Source organism: Kwoniella shandongensis, chromosome 1 (genome assembly GCF_008629635.2).
Source record: "Kwoniella shandongensis chromosome 1, complete sequence".
Classification (NCBI taxonomy): domain Eukaryota; kingdom Fungi; phylum Basidiomycota; class Tremellomycetes; order Tremellales; family Cryptococcaceae; genus Kwoniella; species Kwoniella shandongensis.
The window spans coordinates 211,633-236,468 of record NC_089287.1 but is presented as its reverse complement, the minus strand read 5'-3'; the positions used below and the strand labels follow the sequence as shown (position 1 = coordinate 236,468).

General features: G+C 51.0%; 9 protein-coding genes across 9 annotated transcripts; 5 read left to right on the top strand and 4 right to left on the bottom strand.

Annotated features, from left to right (window-relative positions):
• Positions 1-225: 225 nt before the first annotated feature.
• On the top strand, positions 226-1,607 carry CI109_100104 (uncharacterized protein; the record flags this gene model as incomplete). The annotated part of the gene is made up of 5 exons (XM_032008589.1): positions 226-316; positions 409-489; positions 549-626; positions 699-919; positions 981-1,607. 5 exons carry the CDS (start codon positions 226-228, stop codon positions 1,605-1,607), a joined length of 1,098 nt encoding a protein of 365 aa, XP_031857119.1.
• A 457-nt stretch (positions 1,608-2,064) lies between these two features.
• On the bottom strand, positions 2,065-3,254 carry CI109_100103 (uncharacterized protein; the record flags this gene model as incomplete). The annotated part of the gene is made up of 3 exons (XM_032008360.2): positions 2,065-2,619; positions 2,670-2,803; positions 2,852-3,254. The coding sequence occupies 3 exons, from the start codon at positions 3,252-3,254 to the stop codon at positions 2,065-2,067; spliced, it is 1,092 nt and encodes a 363-aa protein (XP_031857334.2).
• Positions 3,255-3,862: 608 nt separating this feature from the next.
• Positions 3,863-4,446, bottom strand: CI109_100102 (uncharacterized protein; the record flags this gene model as incomplete). Its single annotated transcript, XM_065966721.1, has 2 exons — positions 3,863-4,128; positions 4,203-4,446. 2 exons carry the CDS (start codon positions 4,444-4,446, stop codon positions 3,863-3,865), a joined length of 510 nt encoding a protein of 169 aa, XP_065822793.1.
• Positions 4,447-4,691: 245 nt separating this feature from the next.
• CI109_100101 (uncharacterized protein) lies at positions 4,692-6,032 on the top strand (the record flags this gene model as incomplete). The annotated part of the gene is made up of 4 exons (XM_032008361.1): positions 4,692-4,754; positions 4,811-5,690; positions 5,779-5,904; positions 5,965-6,032. The coding sequence occupies 4 exons, from the start codon at positions 4,692-4,694 to the stop codon at positions 6,030-6,032; spliced, it is 1,137 nt and encodes a 378-aa protein (XP_031857335.1).
• A 626-nt stretch (positions 6,033-6,658) lies between these two features.
• CI109_100100 (uncharacterized protein) lies at positions 6,659-7,698 on the top strand (the record flags this gene model as incomplete). The annotated part of the gene is made up of 2 exons (XM_032008362.1): positions 6,659-6,882; positions 6,954-7,698. 2 exons carry the CDS (start codon positions 6,659-6,661, stop codon positions 7,696-7,698), a joined length of 969 nt encoding a protein of 322 aa, XP_031857336.1.
• A 4,439-nt stretch (positions 7,699-12,137) lies between these two features.
• CI109_100099 (uncharacterized protein) lies at positions 12,138-16,299 on the top strand (the record flags this gene model as incomplete). Its single annotated transcript, XM_032008363.1, has 8 exons — positions 12,138-13,213; positions 13,266-13,394; positions 13,446-13,524; positions 13,571-14,677; positions 14,729-15,045; positions 15,098-15,371; positions 15,425-15,829; positions 15,898-16,299. The coding sequence occupies 8 exons, from the start codon at positions 12,138-12,140 to the stop codon at positions 16,297-16,299; spliced, it is 3,789 nt and encodes a 1,262-aa protein (XP_031857337.1).
• A 586-nt stretch (positions 16,300-16,885) lies between these two features.
• On the top strand, positions 16,886-19,187 carry CI109_100098 (uncharacterized protein; the record flags this gene model as incomplete). Its single annotated transcript, XM_032008364.1, has 6 exons — positions 16,886-16,970; positions 17,093-17,289; positions 17,341-17,550; positions 17,654-18,682; positions 18,758-18,903; positions 19,019-19,187. The coding sequence occupies 6 exons, from the start codon at positions 16,886-16,888 to the stop codon at positions 19,185-19,187; spliced, it is 1,836 nt and encodes a 611-aa protein (XP_031857338.1).
• Positions 19,188-19,701: 514 nt separating this feature from the next.
• Positions 19,702-20,995, bottom strand: CI109_100097 (uncharacterized protein; the record flags this gene model as incomplete). Its single annotated transcript, XM_032008365.1, has 2 exons — positions 19,702-20,064; positions 20,126-20,995. 2 exons carry the CDS (start codon positions 20,993-20,995, stop codon positions 19,702-19,704), a joined length of 1,233 nt encoding a protein of 410 aa, XP_031857339.1.
• Positions 20,996-21,867: 872 nt separating this feature from the next.
• On the bottom strand, positions 21,868-24,492 carry CI109_100096 (uncharacterized protein; the record flags this gene model as incomplete). Its single annotated transcript, XM_032008366.1, has 1 exon — positions 21,868-24,492. One exon carries the CDS (start codon positions 24,490-24,492, stop codon positions 21,868-21,870), a length of 2,625 nt encoding a protein of 874 aa, XP_031857340.1.
• Between the last annotated feature and the right edge of the window lie 344 nt (positions 24,493-24,836).

Sequence of the window (24,836 nt, the reverse complement as noted above, 5' to 3'; positions counted from 1 at the left end):
CCTCATCATCTACAGCTTGCCACTCTCTTACAGGCTGTAAAGATAATCTTACTTGCGCATCCCTTGATTCTCGATTTAGGCTTGACTTGATCTTCTTGAGAATAGGTTCATTGATGAACGTGAATTCGTGAGGTGTATCTGAATGCACGACCAACTGAGGATTGATTCGTACTAGGAGCTTGAGAGCCTCCTCCATGTTGGTGACAATTGGATTGAGGGTGAAGCATGCTGAGGAGAAGGAGAAAGAAGAGGAAGAAGAAGAAGAAGAGGAAGAAGAACGCCCAAGCGCCAAAGTCAGAGCAGTGGTGGCCACAGAGTGCGTTTCTCGGTGGCAAAATCAAAACGGTGGTGACAAAAGCTGTGACGTCACAGGAATTTTGGATGGTACGCGATTGATTTTAATGATAGCGAGTCTCGCGTCCTGTTCTTCTTCTTCTTCTTCTTCTGCTGCTGCTGCTGCTGCTGCCGCTGCTGTATTAATACCTATCTGTGCATATAACCAACTATACCCGTACATATCCATCATAGTACCCGGAAATGACCTATAGCCTCCCGCCGTGCTTCGAAGAGAATACGAGAGTTCCTGGGAAAGAAATGGGGGATGGAAAGTGTAGGAGGAGGTGGTTGTGAGTTTTGCCACCCGAAGTGCAACATCTGTAGCCACGTCTCTAATTGAGAATACTTTTCCAGCACCAAAGACCCGTCTTTGAGATGTGTACGCGTTCAGAGGCCTTGGAAGGGCGATCAATATGCGGATCCTCAACGCAACTATGCCAAACGACCGGTCAAGTTGAGAGATCACATGTGGTTGATGACAACGTGTGATCACTGCAATACCCAACGGAAGCCCTGTCCAATGAAAGGTGCTGAGATCCAGAGGACTCGTCGAGGCATGAAGATTTTGAAGTATGGAAAGGCTGTAAGTTGCTTATCACTCCATTTCGGGCATCTCCCCTACTTACGCTCCTTGAAATGCTTAGTATGTACCAAAAGTCGACTCACAACGTGTTGAAGCTCAATCTCCCACACCACCTACATCCAGCGAAGGTGAAGAAGAACAAGAAGAAGAAGATGATAGTCGTAGAGAATCTCCTCATCATCCAGCCACCGATCCTGATACTCACTCTGATCCTCTCACATCTGATGACGCCTATGACGGATTCGGCCATACTTACACATCGATGGAAGGGTCGTACGCTGATGATGACGACGAGTTTGACGAGGAAGATGATGACGACGATCGACGCAGCGGCAACAGACTTCAAGCCAACAACGCATACAACAACGCTTCCTCCCCCTCCTCACGAATCAAAGCATCTATCAACTCCTCCTCCTCTTCTTCGCGCCTGCCCAAATCGACAATCTACCACGCATCTTCTTCCGGTGGCTTCACCTCAAGATCTATCAGACAAGACACTGCTGACGTACAGTATCCACCAGCTCGCGTCCCACGACCGTATCTAGAGGGATTCCCCGGTGCTAGGGAACGAGACCACGCCCTATCCGAATATGGTAATGCATGGACAGCTAAACGAGTCTCTGAAGTGGATTCGGAAGATGAGGAAGAGAGTATGATGGTGGGGAAGAAGAGAGCGAGACGAGCATAGGTATGGTTGGTATGTAAGGAGAGGATGGTGCGGGAATCGAAGTAGAAAGACAATGTCGAAAACGAAGTCGCAAGCGAAGGAGGGGTAGGAGTCGGTGGTAGATGGTGAAACAAGGGGTGAGGACGTGTGCTACTTCCCTTCTCTAAAAGCTGGTCGCTAATCATGTCGAAGAAACCGATATCAACCCGTGATTCCAAGTCTCTTATATTTCGTCTTATCCACATGACGCTATTCAACATCCATATCATATATATTCATACTACACAAACATAACATTCTTATCGTCCCAGATCCATATCATATCGACTGTACGACACTACATACTGTAACATACTGTGTCTGCTCATCCTATAACATCACATTTCTGTTGTACTTTATGATCACCGCTGCTTGTGTGCGTGTATATACCGTGTATGCATCATGTTGTAAATGTATATAAAACTTTTGCTACGCAAACTCATATCAAAGTAATCTTTGACGGCAACCTTTCCATCAAACCCTCGTGACCTACCATCTTGGCAGTCTCAAATACGTCGATGACATGATCCCTCATCACCCCTAACGGTCTATCACCTTCACTACTGTCCTGAGGTCTTTTTTTGGACCCCTCGTATCGTTCAGACTCTACAGAGGGATCCCAGTAGCCGTGTGTATACCCCAATTCCTCGGTCTTTCCTTCTCCCAAACAGGTATAGGCAAAGGTGGCGTTCTCAAAAGTGAGAATGAACGCCTTTGATTCTTGAAATATCGAATCAACAGGAATTCGAGCTTGTTGATGAAGTTCTTGTTGAGAGATCAAGAGGTTTAGTGGGATCGTGCCGGGGGTTATACATGCAGGAAGATTGGTTCTTTGACCTGGGAGTGGTGTTAATGGAGACAGAAGGGGGATTGGGGCACAACCACACCCACGATTGAGGAAGATGACCATCTCTCCATGATGACGGGGCGCAACCACTTGCCACATAATTGGCTCGGACGATTTGTGGAGATAGTTGACCGTGACCATTCCATCCTGTGTTGTGTGATAAGCGTTCTAGTCCTACCGATCATAACTCGACTTACAAGCTCACGAGACCATCCCGAAAACTCTGCGAGATGCCGTGCAGTGACACTGGTGTTGCGTCGAATCCAGCCTGATGGTTCACAATCTAGCCGACCGGGGTTCCAACCGGCCACTTCCTGCCTAAACAATGTGCCTATCAAGGTGTTAGGATGGTCAAGACGTGTCTCTCTCTCTCTCTCACCATATTGATATGGTCCTTCCCACACTCTATAGTAGCCGTCGATAACTTTAAACAACCAATCTTCGACAGCTTTTGTGTTGGCTTCCAGTGGCTGATATTGGTTGAGTACAGGTAGCGGACAGACTGATCGAAGGTTCTTGTCATCCGCTTCCACCTTTTTCCAATGAGCTTTGTAATTTAGCGTCGGCTGATTCTTCCATAGCTTGATATACCCTTTGGAGTATAAGAAGATATCGATATCGATCGTATGTGGAGGAATGTTGAATGTCTTCTTGAAATCCTTGTCAAGAACATTCTCTGACCATGATTGGGGGGGTACCACCTTGAGCATGCCATATTGTAGACCCCAAGGTCTTAATAGACTTATGGTTTCACCGAATTTCTGATCATCATGAGTAGGCATTGTACTGGTGGGATCCGACTCACCGAAATCTCATTCTCATCTAGAAGGAAAGTCGGTATACCCCTGATCCCACTATACGGGTTTGTCTTGACTCGGTCATTTATAACATCACCAAATGAGCTAAAACATGAGATTAGCAGAACCATCTGGATCGTGAACGGGATACTCACTGTGGTTGACGAAAGATAGGATCAAATTGACGAGTTTGTGACTGGCTCTCTCGATTCCAGCGCGGAGGACCACAATAAATGATGAGTAGATTGCGGCATTCTTTCACAGAAAGGTGGTAGTAGCAACCAGACGCGTCGCTATACCACGAAAGCTGGTTCTGCGGGAGATGATTGGCGTTGTTCCTGTCGAAGGACCACTCGCGTCAAACCACTCACGTCAAACCACTCATCGTAACATTTCTTGTCAAGCCAGGTCAACTAAACACGTTCCATCTTACATCCCACCCTCTACTCACCTTTTTCAACCTATTCACCGTCTCGTCATCAGGTTGTCTGTACCTCTCTTCCATCCACATCCAAGTCCCCGCAATTGCATTGTGTGGCAATTCATGTCGTCCAAGCAAAAGCGCAAAGAGAACGTATGGGCAGTAAGTTGGACTAGAAACCTGTTTTCAGCGTCACACTGTTGTGTATACAGAACAAACCCCACTTGATCCATCTGAGATGCTCTTGCACCAAACTTGTGTGTATTATCTTTTGTCGATAGATAGTGGGACTCGGAAACATCTTCTTTGCCGTTTCTCGATGGACATCTTCATCCTCCAGCGTGCGTAACTCCAGACTCCTCAGTGATGTATTGTACGCCATCAGTGGATCAAGCAAAGGTAAAAGGTTGGAAGGTGTGAGATAGACAGAGAACGCGTCTGGGACGCGGTGAGTAGGGTTAGTACTGATTGTTGCAACACAGACTGTGTTGATGTGTTTTAGCATCACTCACAAGCAACGAAAAGCATTCGTTCAATGGACAAGTACCCGATGATCAGCTTGATATCATGCTCATCATCAATCTTGACTTTGGTATAGGCAAGTTTGATGTGAAATTGAACACCTTCGGGTAGACGTCTAAGGACGGAAAGGGTAGTGGTATGGAAGAATGTGAAACCCGAAGTATCTTCATGTTTGTGATATGCATCCGAGTGGAGCGTAGCGAGGTTCTTGAGTGTAATCTCGATCTCTTCCATTGGGTGTGTGATTGGGAACAGCGTAGAAGAGGAAGAAGAAGAAGAAGAAGATGATACGGAATGATATACGTGAATTTTGCCACTATGGCCGCGCACGGACGCACGGACTGAAAGGGCGGTAAGGTTGTTGTTATTGATCAATGAAAAGGTGATTAACTTCTTCTTCCTTCTTTCATTACCTATCACTTTATTCCCAACTTTTGTTACCTTGTACAATCCCAAACCTCCGCTTCGTAAAACGAACCATGCAAGCAACGCATCCAGCGCCCCCAGCATCGACCGATCAGGACATGGAAGGGTTTGTCGAAGTGAGTAAATCCGCTTCCTCCACCGCTGGTACCTCACAAGCTGACCCATAACATAGCGACCAGATACACCATTGAAACGCGTACCGGATCCTCCCCTCCCCAATTCTCCTTTTGCACAAGACTATCCACCCGCTTTATCCATAGTATACCCTTCTCAACCTGCTCCTGGCACAGCCAATCCGTCCTCTGCCTTCCTCTTCAACGACAAGGTGAAATATCCCTACTTCCCATTCAAGCACCAAGCACCGACCAAACCATCTCGACCATTTCGAAGACGGGAACATACCGTCACGCCCTTCTCTGACCTTTCTCAGAATGACACTTCCACCTCCCACTCTCCAAACCTGTCACCTTCATCCCATGCTGCTCTATCGTTCTCCCAAATTGCTTCAGCTCCAATTGTCAGTCCTGGTTCCATGATGAAGATCCATACCAGTGCGATGCTCCGAAGCGAGTATCGAGCGGAGTCGCCTTTTGATATTAGCGACGAAGAGGCAGAGAATGAAAGGGTGAAAAGGCAGAGGGCAGAGAGGGAGAGGGCGGAGAGGCAGAGGGCAGAGAGGCAGAGGGCGGAGAGGCAGAGGGCAGAGAGGGAGAGGCCGGAGGGGCAGAGGGCAGAGAGGGAGAGGGCGGAGAAGGAGAGGAAGAGGAAGGAAGAGATGGCAAAACATCTGGTGAAGGAGTTACAAAACGGTGTTGATTGGGGAGCAGATGATGTGGTTGCAGGTTGGACCCAAGATATCATCGTGGGTAGTCGGAAATTGACCCAATTCGTCAACACCCATCGTATCGTAAGGTCGCGGGCAACGGATACGACCAACATTGCTATCGATGAGAGTGAGGTGAATCCAGAGGATTTTTGGGAAGAAGCTTGGAAGGAGGAATCACCGGTTGTTATCAGCGAATGGGAAGAAGGTAATGGCAGAGAAATGACATGTGAGCGTATGGGCGCAGGGGATTGAGTGGGAAGAATCGATCGCTGATTTTGCTTCTTCTTCTTCTTCTTCTACTACTACTTTTATAGTGTCTCCCGTCTTGGACGAGGCTGACATTCTTGGGCAGAGGGGGCAATACACCACAATCGCAGAGGATGATGATTGGGCAGACGATTCGCCAATCGAGTTGGGGAAGAAGTGGAAGGGAGAAGAGGGTGAGTTTCGTTTGGTAATTGAGGTTCTTGATTGATGGGAATCATATTTGGGGGTTGAAGGGGATTGGCAGGAAGATTCGATGTACGAGGACGAATGGCGAGAAGATTCACCTATACGAATTGGGTAGTAGTAGAGGTTGTGTGTGTTTCCGTTGACAAGCAGATACGATGTGAGTCGTTGTCAAGTGAAGGTTGCTGACGTTATCGACTTTATCAGTGGCTTCCTTCTTTGTCCTATTCGAAATACCTTGGGTGGCATCATCGCAAACCTTGTGGAGACCTTGATTACCCGTTAGATACTTGTCAAAACACAGAGATGTAAAAGTGTACTCACGATAAGAGGTTCAGTAGAATGAGTATGCAACCCCCCTCCTTCACACTTTGCGCCCTTGCTAGTTCCAACATGAGTTTCAGGTACGCCCCACCGAGAAGGTATATAGCACTGGCCTCAAAACGTATGAGATTGTGCTCTTGTCATCCCTTTCACTTTCACTACTCACCTTTTGCAGTACCACGCACCTTCTGCAGCACCTCTCACCACCCTCACGACCAATCCTTCATCACCCACGGCCACAACGCCCCGCTCACAACTCTGACCATTTTTTACAAAGTCGAATTTCGAAGTAGGTTTCGACATCGCATTCTCAATCGGTTGCTACTCTGCTTACGACGTTGCCTTCTACCTCGCAGTCTACCTTGCTGTCTACGTCGCCGACCCATTCGGTTGCCCCTTTCGCTTTGAAACCCCACACCAATGTCATCCACCCTTTCATCACCATCCCTCAAGACGACCGTTTGTGGGAAATCGTGTCCGAAGCGACCTCTGACCGATGCAGGACTTTTGAACCTTGGTTTTCATTATGATCCAGTCACAATAAATGAAGCACTGGCGATCGCCCACAGTCATGGTGGGGCGAGGATGGATAGGCAGAGGATCAAATTGGAGAAGGATGCGAAGAACGGTAAGATTTGGTATAGGTGAGTTGCCTGTGTGTTTCCCGAGAAAAAGTGTTCAAACTTCCTATGGCTGACGTTGACGATCCTGCCAGACACGCTGAAATCTGCTCTGGACACCCTACGCCGAAGCGACCAATCGTTTGTGAGCGACACCGAAGGGTTTACTATGCCCAAGTGTGTACAAAACATGCCGGCAACGGTACACCATGTAGTCCTTATCGAGATGGTGTCTCGTTGACGTCCTTACAAGATGGTGAAGTGACAGGACCTTTGGGGAAGCGGAAGAGAAACGATTCGATAGAAATGGTAACACCGCCAACTCTTGAAAATCGGCTCGTCAAGATGATCACCACCGGTCGCCATCGTGAGAAGACCGTCATTCCGATTTCTTCGTCGAGACAGATGATCGATTTTTTGTCGAATGGTGGCGATGTGATCAGTCTCATTATGGGTCTGGCCAAATGCGTCGATGAGAGTGCAGGAATGGCAAGTGGGATGGTGGGGAGTGGGTCTGAAACAATGTGGACAGAGGGGGAAGCATTGACGAGTTGGAATTGGGACGGAGGGATGGGTGGGGTAGGCGATGTGGCCGAGGCGAGTGACGCTGCTGGCATGGGCGAGGCGAGTGGGACGTTTGAGGCGACGGGGTCAGATGGGTTAGTGGTCGGGACAGCTGAGGCAGGATGGACAGTGGGAGATGGTGGGTCAGTCCGAGTTGGTGGAATGGGTGAGGCTGCTGGCTTTGGGACGACGTCACAAATCAGTAGCGAAGATATAGGGGAGGCTGGGATGGGGGATATCTTGCGGTATTTAGAGGGTTTCGGTGACCTCCCTTGATTTTGGAGTGCAAGGTATTCTTTTAGTACGTACTCATATAAGTTCAGATTCCCCTTTACATTGTAGAGTATGACGAATCGCATAGATCCATGTTATGTTGTATACAGCGTGGTGGACCAGAAACGTTTCACGTTGGTGGTGTGGTCCACATGACACGTTGGAGTGTAGATGGAGGGGGATCGTTGTTTGATGTGGTCAAAATGCGAACAAATAACATTGGTTGTGCGGTTCGTGTTAGAGGTTAGGGGGTTGGGGTGGTTAGGGGCGAGGGCGATCGTGTCGTTGTGATGGGAGATGAGGTTGACGATGATCATACAATTCACATTGGTAGTGTGGTTCGCGTTAGAGGTTAGGGGGTTAGGCTGGTTAGGGGGCAATGGGGATGGGTGGTGAGGTTGGTGGTGGGGGGGTGGTGAGGTCAGTGGTGAGGTCGGTGGTGAGGGGGTGGTGAGGTTGGTGGTGAAGTTGGTGGTGAGGTCAGTGGTGAGGTTGGTGGTGAGGTTGGTGGTGACCGAACAATTCGCAGTGGTCGTTGCGGTCCATGCCATGGTGAGGTCCGCGTGATGGTGAGGTTGGTGCTGCCCATACAATTCATATTGGTCGTTGCGGTTCATGTTATGGTGAGGTTGGTGATGCCCATACAATTCACATTGGTTGTTGCGGTTCGCGTTAGAGGTTAGGGTGTGGTTGGTTAGGGGGCGAGGGGGATCCTCGTTGCCGCGTGAGGTTACACAATTCATACTGTGCACGAGATGGAGAGGTTGAAGAAGAACAAAAGAACAAAGCGGTCGCACATAACCACTCGGCGCGAATACCATCGCTTGGACCCTGACTTTCCACAGATTTATCGCCTACACCCCCCGCCTCTATATATAAATTGGTTTTGGTTGGATTTGGATACCATAATGTTGCGACACGGCTCGTCTTATGTACCACGTATACATGCAAGCTGACAGATGTACACCGAGTGCACCTTACCCCTGTGTATGCGAATCGATGCATCCACTTGACCATCGTATACATTCCAAGTATGCCATATCCCACCTTATCAGTTGGACCCTGAAATTCCACAGATTTATGTCCTACACCCCGGCCTCTATATATTATTTTTGGTTTTTGGTTGTGTTTTTGGTCGCCCATTTTGATCGCGATTTTTGGCACTTCACTGGGTATGAAGTCAACAAGGGCAGGTACACTAGGACACAACGACAGTCCATCATGGACCATGCATGCAGATCTCGTGCCAAAAGACGACGCTTTTTTTGTTTTGTTCAAAAAAAATTCCACAGATTTATCCCCTACACCTCCGAAGGAGTAATCCCGAGCGAGCGAAGCGAGCGAGGGACCTAGCCCCCGAGCGGCGCGAGGGGGCTGCCGACGCGACCGAAGGGAGCGGCGGCGTTTCCTGCGAACGAGCGGAGCGAGTGAGCAGGGTGGGTTTCTTTCTTCACGAGCGGAGCGAGTGGTACGAGCGAAGCGAGCTGTGGTAGGGCGAACGAGCGGAGCGAGGGAGTGACCATTCTTTCTGCAGGCGATAAGCTGGGCGAGTCGTCTCTACCTCACCACCTGTCTTTCTAATACGACGAGCTGGGCGTGTCCACCTCACTACCTGTCTTTCTAATACGACGTGGCCGTGTACACCTCACTACCTGGTGCCACTTGTCACTACGACGAAAGCGTTGACCATACCGATCTACCACCCTCTGGATGCGTGGCAACGGAGCTGTGATACTGTACAGGGTGCGTAGTAGGTCTAAGAGCAGTGCTACGACGAGGATTACTGAGCGTCGTGCCATTTACGTGAATGCAACGTTTCGTCAACTACGACGGTATTTCTTGTCGCAATGAGCGTTATTACCGTCACCATTTGGTACGACCATCCCTGGCATTAAAGCCTCATGATTGTTACTGTGCTACTGCTGGGGACGAGTATCGACCCGACACGTTTCGATTCCCATCGGCGGGAGACTAGCACGGCTGCCGTCGCGACGAGTGCGCCCGTCAATGTCACCGTCGTTGCAGCTACGTCTAGTGTTGCAGCTACAGTGTCGTGGTACGACCGAATCTCGACGATCACTCTTCACGGTAAATGAGACACCCACTTAAACCCCGACGCATCTTGTTTCGGCTGTGGACGGGACCTGAAGGAGACTTATGGGTGGAATAACCGGATTTGGTAATTTCTCGTATCAATCTGCCGATCATATGTCCATTGCGAACTGCTCGTCCCTTTTGCGTGCTCGGACACAAAAAGCGGGCGTTGGTGGGGTGTGGATGGAGCGAGGTGGTGAATAAGCGGCCACTGTCGAGGTGGAGATGTCAAGTCCACATGGGAATGACGGGACGAAGAGGAGGATAGGCAGCCTCGTGACGATTGCATTGCATCACTTCACGCATGTAAGAGAGCGAGAGAGAGAGAGAGAGAGAATGTGAGGGGGAATAACCTTTTGATGACAATTCAGGGCCGGAGTATTTTTCTCTCTCTCTCTCTTTCCCACTTGTGGTCAGTCCCCCCTCCTCTACCCCTCTGGCTGTGATATGACATGCATGAACGCCTCTTTCCATGGCACCCCACCCCATCAATCCCAAAGACCACCACCTACCTCATCGCGACGTTGTTGTACCATTCACTGTAGGAATCGCTTAGCTCCGAACAGCTACTAACAATCTCGTTAATACAGGGTCTTTTCTAACAGGATTAGGAAGGAAAAAGAAGTAACATTAGGGTCAAAAGGAAAAGAAAAAAAACAGAGAGAGAGCCAGGTACCCACCGTGGTTTAGTCTAGTCTAGTTTAATGAGAAAGGGTTCTTACTGGTCACCTTGTTGCTACTACTGCTGCTACTGCTGGAACCAACAGTCGCTATCACCTGGCGTGTCGTTATCACCCACCCCCACCAAGAAGAGAACATTGCCATTCCTTTGCATCGTACAGAGTACAGGAGCAGATCGGACTTGGACTTGGACTTGACTTGGGACTTGAGTTTTGGGTGACGCGCCGAACTAAGCAAGGAAAATAGGGATTACGACACTGGATAGATACAGGTTAACTGTAACGGGGGAATAAGGAATCACAATCAACCGAATCCACACACATACACACACACTCACTCATACTGTGAGACTTGGAGTTCCCACATTCGTTATATTCATCATCACCAACAAACATCGACAGTATCAAGTTCTCGGGATTATTCAAGCGCAGCAAGGGGGTAATACGACGACCACGCAGGAGGGAAAAGAAGCATCAATACGGTTATCGGAATCCCACCTGGCGAGTAGATAGAGTTACTTGTCACCACCATCACATCTTTGAATCAAACCCCACTCTCACGACAACATATAAACATCTCGGGCGCAAAAAGGAGATCGTAATCCAGTTCATCAAATTCGTTCAATCATTCGCGACATCTACAAGTCTTCGACGGACGGCTCATCTCGCAATTGATAGATCAGAGGAATTGAAAGACCGGTCGTCCGGAACGGATCAAATCGAGACTGGAATTCGTTCTCATCCACGACATTCCGGTACGCGCCTAGCATCCCCCTTCGTCGTCGATCGTTTCTTTGTCCTTGACATAGATAGGAATTCTGACGGGAGGATCGCTTGGAGACACACCGCGAAACGTTCTCGGTCGTCTTTCACAACAATATCAACTCTGGCTCAGTGGGAAAAGGAATCCCGTCGGCTCTAGAGCGGTATCCCATCCATCGGTCACGACCCCCTCATCCACTCTTCTTCACCATCTCGACCTCTATCCCTCGCCTGAGCCGACATACACGAGTCGCCTCCACACGACTCTCGCTCAGTTGTTCGCTCAACTCGTTCAAATTGGTCCCTTCGTGTGGGAATCTGCGCGAACTCGCACAAAGCATCAACTGCTGTCTTCCCACCGCTTGCACTGATTGCATGTCGCATTGTGCACAGTGACGTATCGACGCTACGAACGTATCTTCACATCGCCCAAGAACTCACTCTGAGTGTCATTGGGAGATTGAGAGGATTGTTATCGCTCCTCCAATTCACCGTCACATCCTTTGACCCCACACACGTTGCTCGTTTCAAAGGTATTCGACACTCCGATCGCCGGTGACGTTGGGACGAGCTCGGACCTCGGGGCGAAGGGAAATTTACCACCGCTGCTACCCTACGTTTGATCCGGTCAACATCGAGGGTATCAGAGCGTCATCCATCAATACCCGGTGCACGGACAACCACCTATTCAAGGACACGTCGGACGCGGTTCCACTCTTTTTTCATCTGCAATCTTCTCATCGACCACCGTTTCGAGATTGGGTGGATCGTGATCACTGTACATCTTTGCGAACGAGGACGAGCAAGCGCATGGAGGAGGTCTGAACGGATTTGTCCGTGAGTGGGAGAGTCCCCCTCCCCCCCACTCTAACCCTTCACTGACGCTACCTCTAGCCCCACCCCACCATGGCTGTCCCTCATCCACCTCCACCCATCAACATACACCCGGGAGCTCACCCCCATCAAACACCACAACACCAACACGCGTTCGCTCACATGCAGGGCGGAGGTCAACCCGGCCAGCCGAGCCACGCCCAGCAGGTCCAGATGCAGATGGCAGCAGCAGCAGCAGCCGCATCGTCGGGGCCACCACAACCCCAACAACCCTTCCCTCACCAATATCCTGTAGGGACAAGACTCCCTCCGCAAGTCGGGATGAACGCCGTCGCCATGTCATCTCAACAAGCTGCCCAATTGCAACAGCAGCAGCAAGTAGCTCAAGCTCACGCTCAGGCGCAAGCTCAAATGCAGCAACAGCAACAAAGACAGCAGCAGTTGACGCAACAGCAACAACAGCAACTTGCTCAACAAGCTGCCGCCCAGGCTCAACAGCAAGCTCAAGCTCAGGCTCAAGCTCAAGCTGCAGCTGTACAACAACAAACACAACAGCAACAGCAACCGCCGCAACAGCAACAACAACAACAACAACAACAACAACAACGCGCGGTCGTACCTCCTTCTCCTCACCATCACCCGTCTCCTTCCCCGCATATGGCCCATCAAGGCTTTCCTACAGGAGTTCACCCACAACATTATCCTCATCCTCCACCGCAACCACCGGGACAACCACTTCCGCCTGGTCAAGTGATGTCACCTGGTCCAGGACAAATGCGTCAACCTCCACCTCATCCTCAAGCTGTCCGACCCCCTCCCACGGCTCAACAACAGCAGCAACAACAACCAAATATGACTCCTCAACATCCGCAACATCCTGGCTATCAGCCTCATCCCGCCATGGCCGGTCCTCCACAGCAACAACAACAACAAAAGGGACCGGGTCAAGGTCAACCTCAACCGCAATCCTCTCAACATATGGTTCACCCCCAACCGCAACAAGCGACACAATCACAGCCTGGTATGAATGGGCTCGTGGGAGGACAACCTCAACATCCTCACGAGCATTCGGATGCGTTTGCAATGGCTAGAGCGGGAAGTGGTGTACAGAGTCAAATGGGACAACGGCAGTGGGACAGTGAGAGCATGTAAGTTGACTTCGCCGTCATTTTAAACCGTACATGACTGACAAATCTCCAGGTTGAGACTGTATATCCATGACTATCTCGTAAAGCACAATTTCCCCGCTGCAGCCGCACAGTTCAACGCCGAAGCGGGATTGGCAGATCAAGCTGTGCCCATCAACGTGAGGGAAGGAGTGTTGCACGAGTAAATTATCAGGACAATCTTGTCGCTTCCACGCTTACCAATCAACCGCAGGTGGTGGTGCTTGTTCTGGGACGTGTTCAGTGGAGGAAAGGCCGCCAACGGGGCCATGAACCCGGCCATGTACAACGAGGTGAGTCTGACTCGCCTGTATTTTGCTTCTACTAACGCCCGCTCAGTCGATGACACGGTTACGAGGGATACGGCAACAACAACTGGGCATCGGACCTAGCGGCTACATGCAGCAACAAGGTGGACCGAGTCCTTATCCCGGTGCTGCTCAACAGGGCCAACCGATATCGTCACAGCAAATCTTGAACATGCGTCAGCAAGCTCAAGCAGCTGCTCAAGCGAACGGTCTCACACAGCAACAAGCGGCTCAGTACGTCCAACAACAGATGCAACAGCAACAGCAACAAGCGCAGGCCCAGGCCCAGGCTCAGGCTCAAGCTCAGCAACAGCAACAACAGCAACAACAAGCCCAGGCTCAGGCTCAGCAACACGCTCTGATGCAACAACAAGCAGCTCAACGCTTCGCTCAGCCTGGACCATCAACGGCCTCGCCGGCTCAACGACCACCACAACCGGGTCATCCGATGTATCAGCCACAACCTTCTCCACATATCGGAGGACTCCAACCGCCAAACGCTCATCCTGGACCATCACACTCTCCCGTCAACCCATCCCCGCATATGATGCATCAACCTCATCCGAACGTCATGCCCTCTCCTCATCAGAAGAATATGCGACCGCCTGGCGGTGCAGCGAACCCCATGTTGCGTACCCTTACCCCTCAACAGCAACATGCGATGACCGCTCAGCAAGGTCAGCAACAAGTGCAACAGCAGCAGCAGCAGCAGCAGTTCGCCCATCCGCAAACGCCCGCTACCGCACCGAGTCCGGCTGGCAACGGCCCACCACCAGGACACCCTCTCACGCCTGCACAACAAGCTCATCTCCTTCAAACCCAAGCGCAAGTTCAGGCCGCCCAACAGAGAGCACAACATTCTCTGGCGGAGATGCAAGCTCAGGCTCAGGCGCAGGCTCAGCAACAGCAACAGCAACAACAGCTGCAAGCTCAGCAGGCCCAACAGGCTCAGCAAGCTCAACAGCAGGCCCAGAGAGAACAGGTCATGCAGGCTCAACAACAGCATATTCAAAACGCTGCGAATCAGATGTGGGGCAGTTTAGGCTTGGGCAATGTGAATCCTGGGATCATGAGCTTTAGTGCGCAGAGCTTGGGTCTGGGTGGAAGAGATGTTCAGAGTATGGGGGATGACGACAAGGTGAGTTGATCGCCTTGTGTAACATGCGATAACTGACCATTCGCCACACAGCAACGTCTGATACAAAAGTACAAGATGATGATGCAGGAGAACCAACGGAGAGCGATGATGGGTGTTGCGGGAGGTCAACCGGGACAACCGCAAGGTGGACCAACCCAAGCGCAGGCACAACAGCAATTCTTGATGCAGCAGCAGCAGCAGCAGCAACAAGCTGGTGCGCAACAACAGGCTCAGCAGCAGGCTCAACAGCAACAGCAACAACAGCAGCAGCACCAGCTGTTGCAAGCGCAAGCGGCACAAGCTCAGGCGCAGGCGCAAGCTCAAGCCCAAGCCCAAGCCCAAGCTCATCAGCGTGGAGGTGTGCAAAGGTAAGCGGCGATGACTCTCGTCTCTACAGGACCAAGCTGACTCCCCATGCAGACCAAACGGCAATATGCCCGGACAAGGGTACGAGATGCAAGAAACCGACTCTCACACTTCCAATCCGGCACGCGGTAACGGTGGTTCACCGCCTGAACGGAAACGAATGAGACGGAATTCAGGCAGTGCAGCTCCTAGTCCCTTCCCAGGAAGTGCTAGTGCCCAGACACCTGTCGCATGTACTCCTGGTATGACACCCCAGGCCCAGGCATCGACACCTCAACAGCATCAGCAGCAGTATCATCAAGCTATGATGGCGGGTAACGAAGCGCAGGTGAGTTTGAAACGGTGCATTACGACTGCAACCAGCTGACGTACATCCTACAGCTGCAAGCTATGCGACGTCAACAGGAGGATGCGAAACTCGCCTACGAGAAACGAATGCATCAGGATCAAGCACAAGCGATGCGTTCCCTCTCTTCCTCAGCCAACGGCTCGATGATAGGCTTTCAACCTCAGACGCCAAACACGAATACCCAAAACATCGAAGCTCCGTCACCTGCCGCCCCACCTCACACTCAGCCGCAAAATCATCCGTCTGCTTCGCCGAGAAATCAAACGAATCAGCAGATGTCAAGAGATCGGAATACGAGTAAGGGCGGGATGGGAGCTGGAGGAGCGATGTTACCGCCTCAGAGTCCGGCACTATTGCAGAGAACGGTCACGCCAAAACCCGGAGCTGGACCCAAGGCGTCTGCACAAACGCCCAAGAGCGTAAAAGAGGATATGCTGGTGAGTCTTACCATGCGAATTCAGATTTGTACACCTTTACTTACTTCAACCTCCTTCGACATTCTTAGAGAGAAGCGGCGACACCGAAATCTCTCAACCCGTCCCCAAACACACAAGTATTGCACGTCACAGACACCTCTGGCATCAACACTTCCTCCACCCACGGTCTCACACCTTCTCCGCCTTCAGCGTCCACCGCTACGCCTGCAAACGGCGCGATGAGTTTCACCTCTTCCGGCAGTACCGGTCCAGACATGTCAATGTCGGCTGGGAACGGCATTCAAGGTGGTCCATTGATGGACTTTGGGATGAGTTCAGGTATGGGGATGTTGAATGGTCTCGGTGGCGGGACAGGTGGTGGGGAAGGCGAGTTTGATGCGTTGGCTGCGTTTGGGGAGAATTTCGATTTCGGGATGTATCTCGCCGGATTGGAAGAGGACGGAGATGGGGGCGAGATGAGTGTGGTGTAGGCGTTGGCGGGGACGGGAAAAGGTTGTATGGAGCAGAAGCAAAGCAAACCAAAAGGATACCCAGGACCGCTTTTTAATCTTGATATCATCTCATTATATTTCTTTCTTCATTATTGGCATTGCTCCTTATTATACTTATATTTGATTACTGTTATCGTTTGTGTTTTTGTCAACCATCGTGTTTTGTCTTGTCTTTTTCTGTGCAGGGCTGATGAAGCAGACTAGAATTGCTGCGTCGTTTTTCATCATTCAACTTTTATATATTATTGTGGTTGTGCTTTTGTGTATGGGGAATACGAGGCCAAAGGGGATAAGCATGCAATGTCTTTGCTACTCTCGCACGTTGATCACAGCCACAGCCAGCCAAGATGACAACGAAGACGGAGGTAGATGCCAAGACGTAACTTGGCGCTGCTAATTGCGAGGCACGTTTGTTGATGTCACTCGCAATTTCATCGTTTCTGCAAACTCCTTCAATTCTTGAATTCCACCTAGGATCAAGCTACACGCCGTTCTTAACATGCTTCTCTCATCATCCTGATCTTCACGCTACATTCTCGACTGCCTCACGGTAATACCTCAAGCGATGGCGGTCACGCCGCTGGTGGATGGACTTGATCGTTCTATAGATGCAAGGTCAATCGTCACACTCATCGCATTTTTCGTCGTCAGTGAGTGTCTGAAGCTATCTCCGTCTTGTCCACGCCCTTCTTGTATCACGACTCGACATTACAACCTCTTGCGTCGTCGTTGGTGTACGATTTCTCCAGCTGACATGTTTGCCAACGCCTAGACATCCTCGTCATCTTCCCGTTGAAGGTACCACTCCCGCTCTTCGTATCGAAATGGTATCATTCACTTTCATCCCGGATCGATATCGCTGTGCCCGACCTACATCGCGAAGTGGATAACGGTACGGCGGCAGCGTCCGGCTCTGTCACCTTGCCTTCGTCTACACGACGACCTGTCTCCATTCAAAGCAACGATGACGTAAATACAGATGGCAATGGTATTCAATCCCCAACCGCTGATCACTCTCAGTCGCAAATGACCGAGAAGAATCTTGGGCAGCTTCGACAACAACGATCACCACGACGAGTGTACTTCCCGCTCGACCTCCGCACAGCACCTGTTATAGGCGTGTTGATCTTACTCGCTTCAACGTGTATATCCGGTGCAGTGGTAAGGAGAGGGATTGTGGGGAGTAGTGGTGTGAGACCGTACGATATCATGACGCTATTCATCTGTTTTGTAAGTGAACTGTGATCTCTATCCATACCCGTAAAATCGTGCGATCGTCTTGTCAAGTCTGTCCTCGTCTGTCCATCTCTATCCGTCGCTGAGGCTCCTTCAGGCGTACATATCCATCTCGCTCGACTCCACCGGTCTGCTGCGATACCTCGCTTTCCTTGTCGCCTCGAAATCCACCTCGCACGGTGGCGGTCCTCGTCTCTACAACTCTTTCTACGCCTTCTTTGCGATCGTCGGATTCATATTCGGCAATGACCCGCTGATCCTCTCCGGAACTCCATTTCTCGCCTATTTCACAGATCACGCTTCGATCTCCCCTCCGACCGCATTCCTCTTCACCCATTTCCAAGTATCCAATCTCGTCTCGGCTTTACTCGTCTCGTCCAATCCTACAAATCTCGTCTTGACCTCTGCGTTCGGTATCAGTTTTCTCAGTTACTCGGCTTGGCTCGCTCTTCCAACAGTAGGAGCGGTGGTGGTCATGTATCCTGTCGTACGGTGGGGTATCTTCGGAGGGAAGAAGAAAGGCTTGATACCGAATACGATTCATCCACCTCCCATGAATCCGAGGGACGCGCTGGTTGATCCATACGGAGCAGTCTTTGGCGCCTCCGTGTTCATCGTTACGGTGGTCGTGTTGGTGGGGTTGAGCGCTGGTCATCTGTTGGAAGGTACAGAGGGTGTTTGGACGGTGACTGCGCCAGCGGCGGCGGTGGTGATGTTGAGGGATATAGCCAAAGATTGGAAAAGATCGAGGGGAACTCAACCGGACACTACCAATTCACAACATATACAAGACAACCCATTGCGGGCACAAACCACCGCTGCTGAACCGGATCTCCCAGCATCGAACGAGAAAGCAGCCCCTACTGCTACACCCGCTGTCACCTCCAAGAAGACCTACCACCCTTTCTCGTTCTTCACCAAACCCTTCCCTACAACATCACACGTCATCTCTCAACTCCCCCTTGCCCTACTCCCATTCGCATTCTCGTTCTTTATCCTTGTCGAGGGTCTACAACATACAGGGTGGATCAAGATATTTGGAGGATGGTGGGGTGCGTGGGAGGAAGTGGGCGGTGTAGCCGGGAGCGTGTGGTTGATGGGAATGTTGAGCGTGATAGGGTGTAATGTGGGTTTGACTGTCCCTGCTGCGTTCTTCGCCAGTGTCCTTGGGCTTTGCTGACCTTTTCGTTCCATACGATAGATCTTCGGGACGAACATCGGAGCGACAATTTTACTCGCAAGAGTGCTTCAGTACTGGGCCACCACACGCACTGTCTCGGACAGATCACTCTACGGTGCCGTCTTCTCCCTCGCGGTGGGCAGTAACTTTGGAGCGTATTCATTCGTGTAAGTGAAGTTCTGGAACTCATGAACGAATAGACACAACGGAGATTGTTGGCTGGGAACGTGACGCATACTGCTTCGGTTCAGATCAGTGCTGATACTCTGCGGATTCATGTAGTTTCTCTGCCTCCCTTGCAGGGTTACTATGGCGTAACATCCTCGCTCAAAAAGGTCTCTTCCTCACCATGAGAGATTTTATGAGATGGAACACTATCCCGATGGTCGTCACAATGATTGTGGGGTGTCTCGTTGTGGCTGGAGAGGTTTGTGTGATGTACAAAACATAAGGGGGTACAGTGTTGAAAGGACATAACACGTTGTATATAGAATTGGGACATTCGGACTGAATGCTTGCACATAGACTTATAATGGAGTGTAGCATATCACAGTATGTCATCATATATAAAGCTTTAGATCAACTGATCGTCAAGCAGTACTATTGGTATAGACCGAAAGTGCGTGTGTCGTCGAAAGGCGTTAGATGGTAGCTTGGTCGTCGTAGGGAGAAAAGCCACTCGATCTCGTCAGAGCGACAAGCGGGTGTGTCGTTCATCACGCATGCTCGGCGCTTAACCCGTTGGCTGAGCGAAGGGTGCTGCGGGGCTCGCGGTGTTCAAAGGGAAGAGCCGAGGGGATGATGCAGATGCGAAAGTGGTGTGGCCGTATGTGTGACTTCCAGTCTAAGTGTATAATTGGGGGAAGTCGACCGATTTTTGGAAAGTATTGATGAGTCATGCGATGGTAAAGAGACGGCGGTACCGATGATCTGCTCGAGCGAGCTTTGCGAACCGTCCACACCACTCAAGTAGCGTGATACTCTGCTCCGCGCTCCCGACTCTCTATCCACGAGCCTTCTTCTTCAATGTCTTTCATAAGCCCCAGCGCACGAAGTAATTCCTCTCGCTTGAAATGCTCCTCCTCCAGTTCTGCATCGGTGACAAGACCGAGACCACGACCTTGATCCATGTACGGCGATTGATCGAATACCTCTGGCTCACCCTCACCGCTGCCGGTAGAAGTGGCAGATGGAGAGTCGAACATCACGAGTTCGGGAATAGTAGGAGAGTCGTCGGGGCATACATCAGATGAGTCGTAGGTATAGTCGATAGGTGTGGGTTTGACACCGAGATGGCTCGGTGGTGTCGGTCGCGGTGGAGATGACATCTGGAGAACGGCACGCGTTCAGCTAACACTTCGCGGACTGTCATATATGAAGTAGACTCACGTCCCAATCCCACTGACGATCCGGTCTTGTACTACCACCACCACTGAGAACTCTCTCCCGCTCGCCGTTCCAGCTTCTCATCGTATTGGCGGTAGAAGTGAATGGTCGTCTGATATCATTCGTGGCCTTGGGCACTTCCGACCAACTGCGTGTAGGCTGAACAGGCGGTGAAATTTGGCTTAGGGTTTGGTTGCGTAACGAAGTAGGTGTAGGAGGAGGAGGAGCGGCGAATGGGTCGTCCTCCGGTATGATCTCGCGCGTAGATACGTTGCTCGAGGTGGGCACAAGCTTCCGTGTTGAAGAGGCCGTAGGAGCAGGTGTAGGTGTCAAAGACCATAAAGCTGGCCAGCCCGTATACGCAGGAGAAGTAAGTATGTTATCGCCACTGTTCGTACTCGTACTATTTTTCGTCGAATTGCGCGTTATCGTCTTGCCCTTGGAACGAATCGAGGACGAATCTGTCGTCGTTTCAAGCTTTGCAGAAGCTGATTTGCTCGATTTCGCCTTTGGTCGTGTCGATGTCGGAGCCGGAGTCAAGGACCAGAATGCTGGCCATTCGGGGTACGCTGCGGCCCCGTTTGCATTTGTAGCTTTGGTCGAGGTCGAGGTCGAGGTCATCTTGGAGTTTCCAGAATTGGTGGTCGACATCGACGCGCTTCGAATGTGGACATTGACCTTGTCCTGAGCTTTGGTCGAGGGAATTATCGTTGTCGTCGGACCGGTGGTTGTGCTGACCACCATGGTTTGAGACGACAACCCATCGCCTTTCGATTTTGATTTTGATGATCGTCCAAATCTGAACTTGGAAGAACTCGTGCCCTGCAGCTGCCTCTGCGGGGTCTTGTACACCGGTGGTGGGATAAAGTCCATCGTTCAGACCGATTCTCAAGAGTTACTACTGCACAACAAAAATTCGTCCTCACTGCTTCTCGACGAAATGGTGATGATGATGATGATATGAGGAGAAGAAGGAGGAGGAAGAAGGTCAGATCCACATATCAATGCATCCTCCTCTTATCATTGATGGGATTCTGAAATATGGGGTAACGTTGAATTGGAGAATAACGGGAGATCTAATGGATTTATGAGTATCAGCCCTCAGGGAAGAGGAACAAGGTGTTCCCCAGGACGTTACGGCAACGGAGAAAGCGGGGTGATTATCACCGGGTCTGGTCTGGGCAAATCAGATGCTCAAGTGTGATGCAGCGGACGAGTAGTGGTGGCCTTTAGTAGACGGTACCGACCCGTGTACAGCGTGACTTGATCACACAGTTTACCTCTGTCAGATTCTCAAGCAACAGTTTGGGCGACGGCACGAGTGAGTCTGGAGACCAACGACGAACAGTCATACGTACTACCTTATCTACACGATTGCACCGAATTTGGGGTGGACGCTTCGACATTACAAAACGGGGAAGGGGAAAGGGGAGTGAGTACAGGGGAAAGGAACGCATCTAAAAACGCGTCTACACGCGTCTCGTCTTTTTTTTCCCAGCTTAACGGTAACTCAGGCAGGGGTGAGGTGGGTGAAGTGGGTCCAGATTATATATAGATCCAGGTACGAACGTTCCGGTAATAAGTTAGATGCGGGACGACCACCACAGGCACCGAACAATTGAGCGTGACGAAGCAATGTTCTATCGTATCAATTGAGTTACCTCCTACAGCTTGCACCACCTTGAGTGGTAGCAGTCACCGGTGCATGTGGTGTTGAAAGCATACAGACTATCCCCTCCACTTCATCATGCTACTTCTATCTTCCTCACCTCCACTTCTCCCTCCTGCGTCTCGTTCAAGAACTTTTTAATCGCTTCTGTCGCCCCGGCGAGGACCTTGCTTCCCACCATTCCCCCCTGACGACCCAGCTTCTCCCTCTTGATCCCAATGTACTCTGCTGCCCGTCCAGACATCGTCGCCCAGTGCAAGATCCACCCAACTATCCAGGAAAGCTGATGATCACCCTCGATATAGCCCGGGCCAAGCTTGCCGAGGAAGTAATCGTGATTATGAGCTTTCACCTCACGAAGGAGTCGAATGCAACGCAGATGCATTGAGATGTAGTCGAACCGAAGCGAGGTAGTCTCGGACATCAGACCTTGCTCGAGGATTGATAGAAGCTGGACAATCGAGAACTTTGGACTGCGGTGGTTCCGTTTACGTCTAGCTGGACCGACAGATTTACCGGTAGGATGCCTCGACGAGCCGAGATCTGTTAACAACGCTTCGATCACGTTGATGTCGACTTTGGTTCCGACTTTTGGGTTGCCGAGATATTTTTCGGTGAAGATCGGGATGATCTGCGTATGGTCTTTGAGACCTTTTGGACCGTTCTTCGATTCGAGGTTGACAGGGGTTTGACGACGACGACGTAGAAGGTGTTCCGGTAATTGAGTATCGGTGTAAGCATGGCGCATACTCGCCAAGACTTCGGACGAGTATCCCATCATTTGCAGGAAAGATATGTACGAGTCGTCGATCGTTTTCGGGACTTTGCCGCCAAAAATATCCGCTTCACCATGCATGTCAATGATGAGATCCATGTCCTTCCACTTCGGCAGGCGGAACTGGCTGAACTGAGCAGCGTTGTGTCCACAGGCAGCAACGAGATGCGCAGTGTACAAGATCGTTCCCCACGCTTCGGCGAGCGCGAAACCGATTCGTTGATACTGTAGTTGCAGACGAAAGAGGAGTAATCCGCACAACATGGGATTCCGCTCCATCAAGGTACTCTTGTAGTCCGCGGTGATGCCCATGCGACGACCATTTCGATTGACTATCTTGCGCATGATGGCGATCGGGTCGGTCGAGTGCCAGACTTCAGCCTCCTTCATGACCTCCCGCGCTATCGCCTCGCTGCGGGCTGGCCAACTTCCCGGCTGAGTCGGCCCTTCAACCGTCGATCTCCGTTTGAGCGAGTCGACCATCACTCCAGCCGACTTCTGCAGCGTAGCCAATCCCCGTTTCGCAGCGATTCCCGAAGTCATCACCACGTCAAGGAAAACTTGCGAATAGACCAAAAGCAAGAGACTGCATTGCTTTGTCTTTGCGAATCGATCCATCTCGTATGCCATCTCGTCCAAAAAGTAGATGTTATCGGTGGCTCTTGCGGAAGATGGGAGGCCGTCCTTCGTGAGGTCTCCTGCCATCAGGAGGAGTTGGTACTCTGTGAGGGATTCGCAGAGAAGGATCTGGCACTGCTTCCAGCGCCGGTCAAACGGCAACTTGGCGGAATCGAGTGTGGTGTCAAATTCGCCATAATGCCCGGGCTTGTAGATAGGGATCATCTCGTCATTGATGAGGTCCGCGAGACCACCAAGGATTTGAAAGTTAGGCAAGAGGAGATAATCGTATGTCCTTTTCAGCAAGTCGTCGTTGGGACCGAGGGTGGTAAAAAGAGGGGGTTGAAGCATGACTGGTGAACAGCGAGCCATTAGGTTGACCAGACACATGCTGACAAGTCCGAGATCGCCTTTGAATGTCGGTTCAATGACTCGGGAAACAAGATCGTCATGTGATCGACGGAGGAGTTCCATGGCAGTATTGGTGACCACGGCGGCGGTCATGAGGTCGGTTTTACCATTCTTGAAGTCCGTCCACAGGTCGATGATGTATTGTCGGACCGAATGGACGTCTTCAAAGAACACTAATAATGTTGTCATACCCTCTTCGATGGACGAGACCGTTGCGAATCTCATGCGGGTAGTGGAGATGCTGGTGTCGACAGGTCTTGGTGGTTCGGGGAGGAAGATGTCCGGCAGATCTTCTTCCTCTTCGTCGTTCACGTCCTCCTGCTGAGTAGCCAGATGAGCATAGCGGTTCGCCCCGTTGGCGACTCCCTCGACAGCCTTGCTCGTCTCGGTCGCCGAGTCACCTCCTACCTTCGCTCCTCGATACGCAAGCAGCATCCCTTCCGCTTCGCGTAGGATGTCGATGAAATACTGATGTCCCGCTATCGACTCGTCCGATTTTGACCTAGCGAAGAACGGGCGGAGACACTTCTCTCGCAGAGTGATACATCGTCGCAAGAGCTTCATGAACTCGACCGGGATCGCAACCTTCTTCTCAATCAGATAGCTAGTGATTTGGGTGTATTGTGGGATGGTGAGGAGATAATCACCAGAAACGGATGTCGTCGTCGTCTCGTCGTGCCCTTGTCCTTTGGCTTTCGCTTTCGCCTTTGCCTTCTTCTTAGCATTCCTCAGCTGTTGGGCCGTCTTTTGCTCATCTTCATCCTCTAGCGATATGTCTGACGGCTTGAACGAGTCGAGCGGGTACCCATATTGTACGGCTGTACGACATAACCAGCTGGAAAGTTGGTTGTTGTCACGTTTGTATTGCAGATATTTCGTGCGGAGGATGCTGGGCATGGTGGGGATGGGTATCTAAGGGCGAGAGGGGGTCAGTCGAGTACACAAGCCTTGTATCGAGCGAGACATACCTTTGCCTTTGGTCCAACGCACGACCTGTATACTTTGGGAGATATCACTAGGCGGGGGATCACTCGTATGGTGGTTGAATCAACCCATGCAGTGGTATTTGTACCAACACATGTGTACGACGCAAGAGCACAGCATCAATCCACATGAAACGCAGAAGTGAACCGTGCCAACGAACTGAGCGTCTAACAGATGTCGCCCAGACCCTCATCGGTCGGTCACTCGGGAGCTGAGCAAGAAGGCCTGAATGATCGGATCAAGAAGTGAGGTTGATG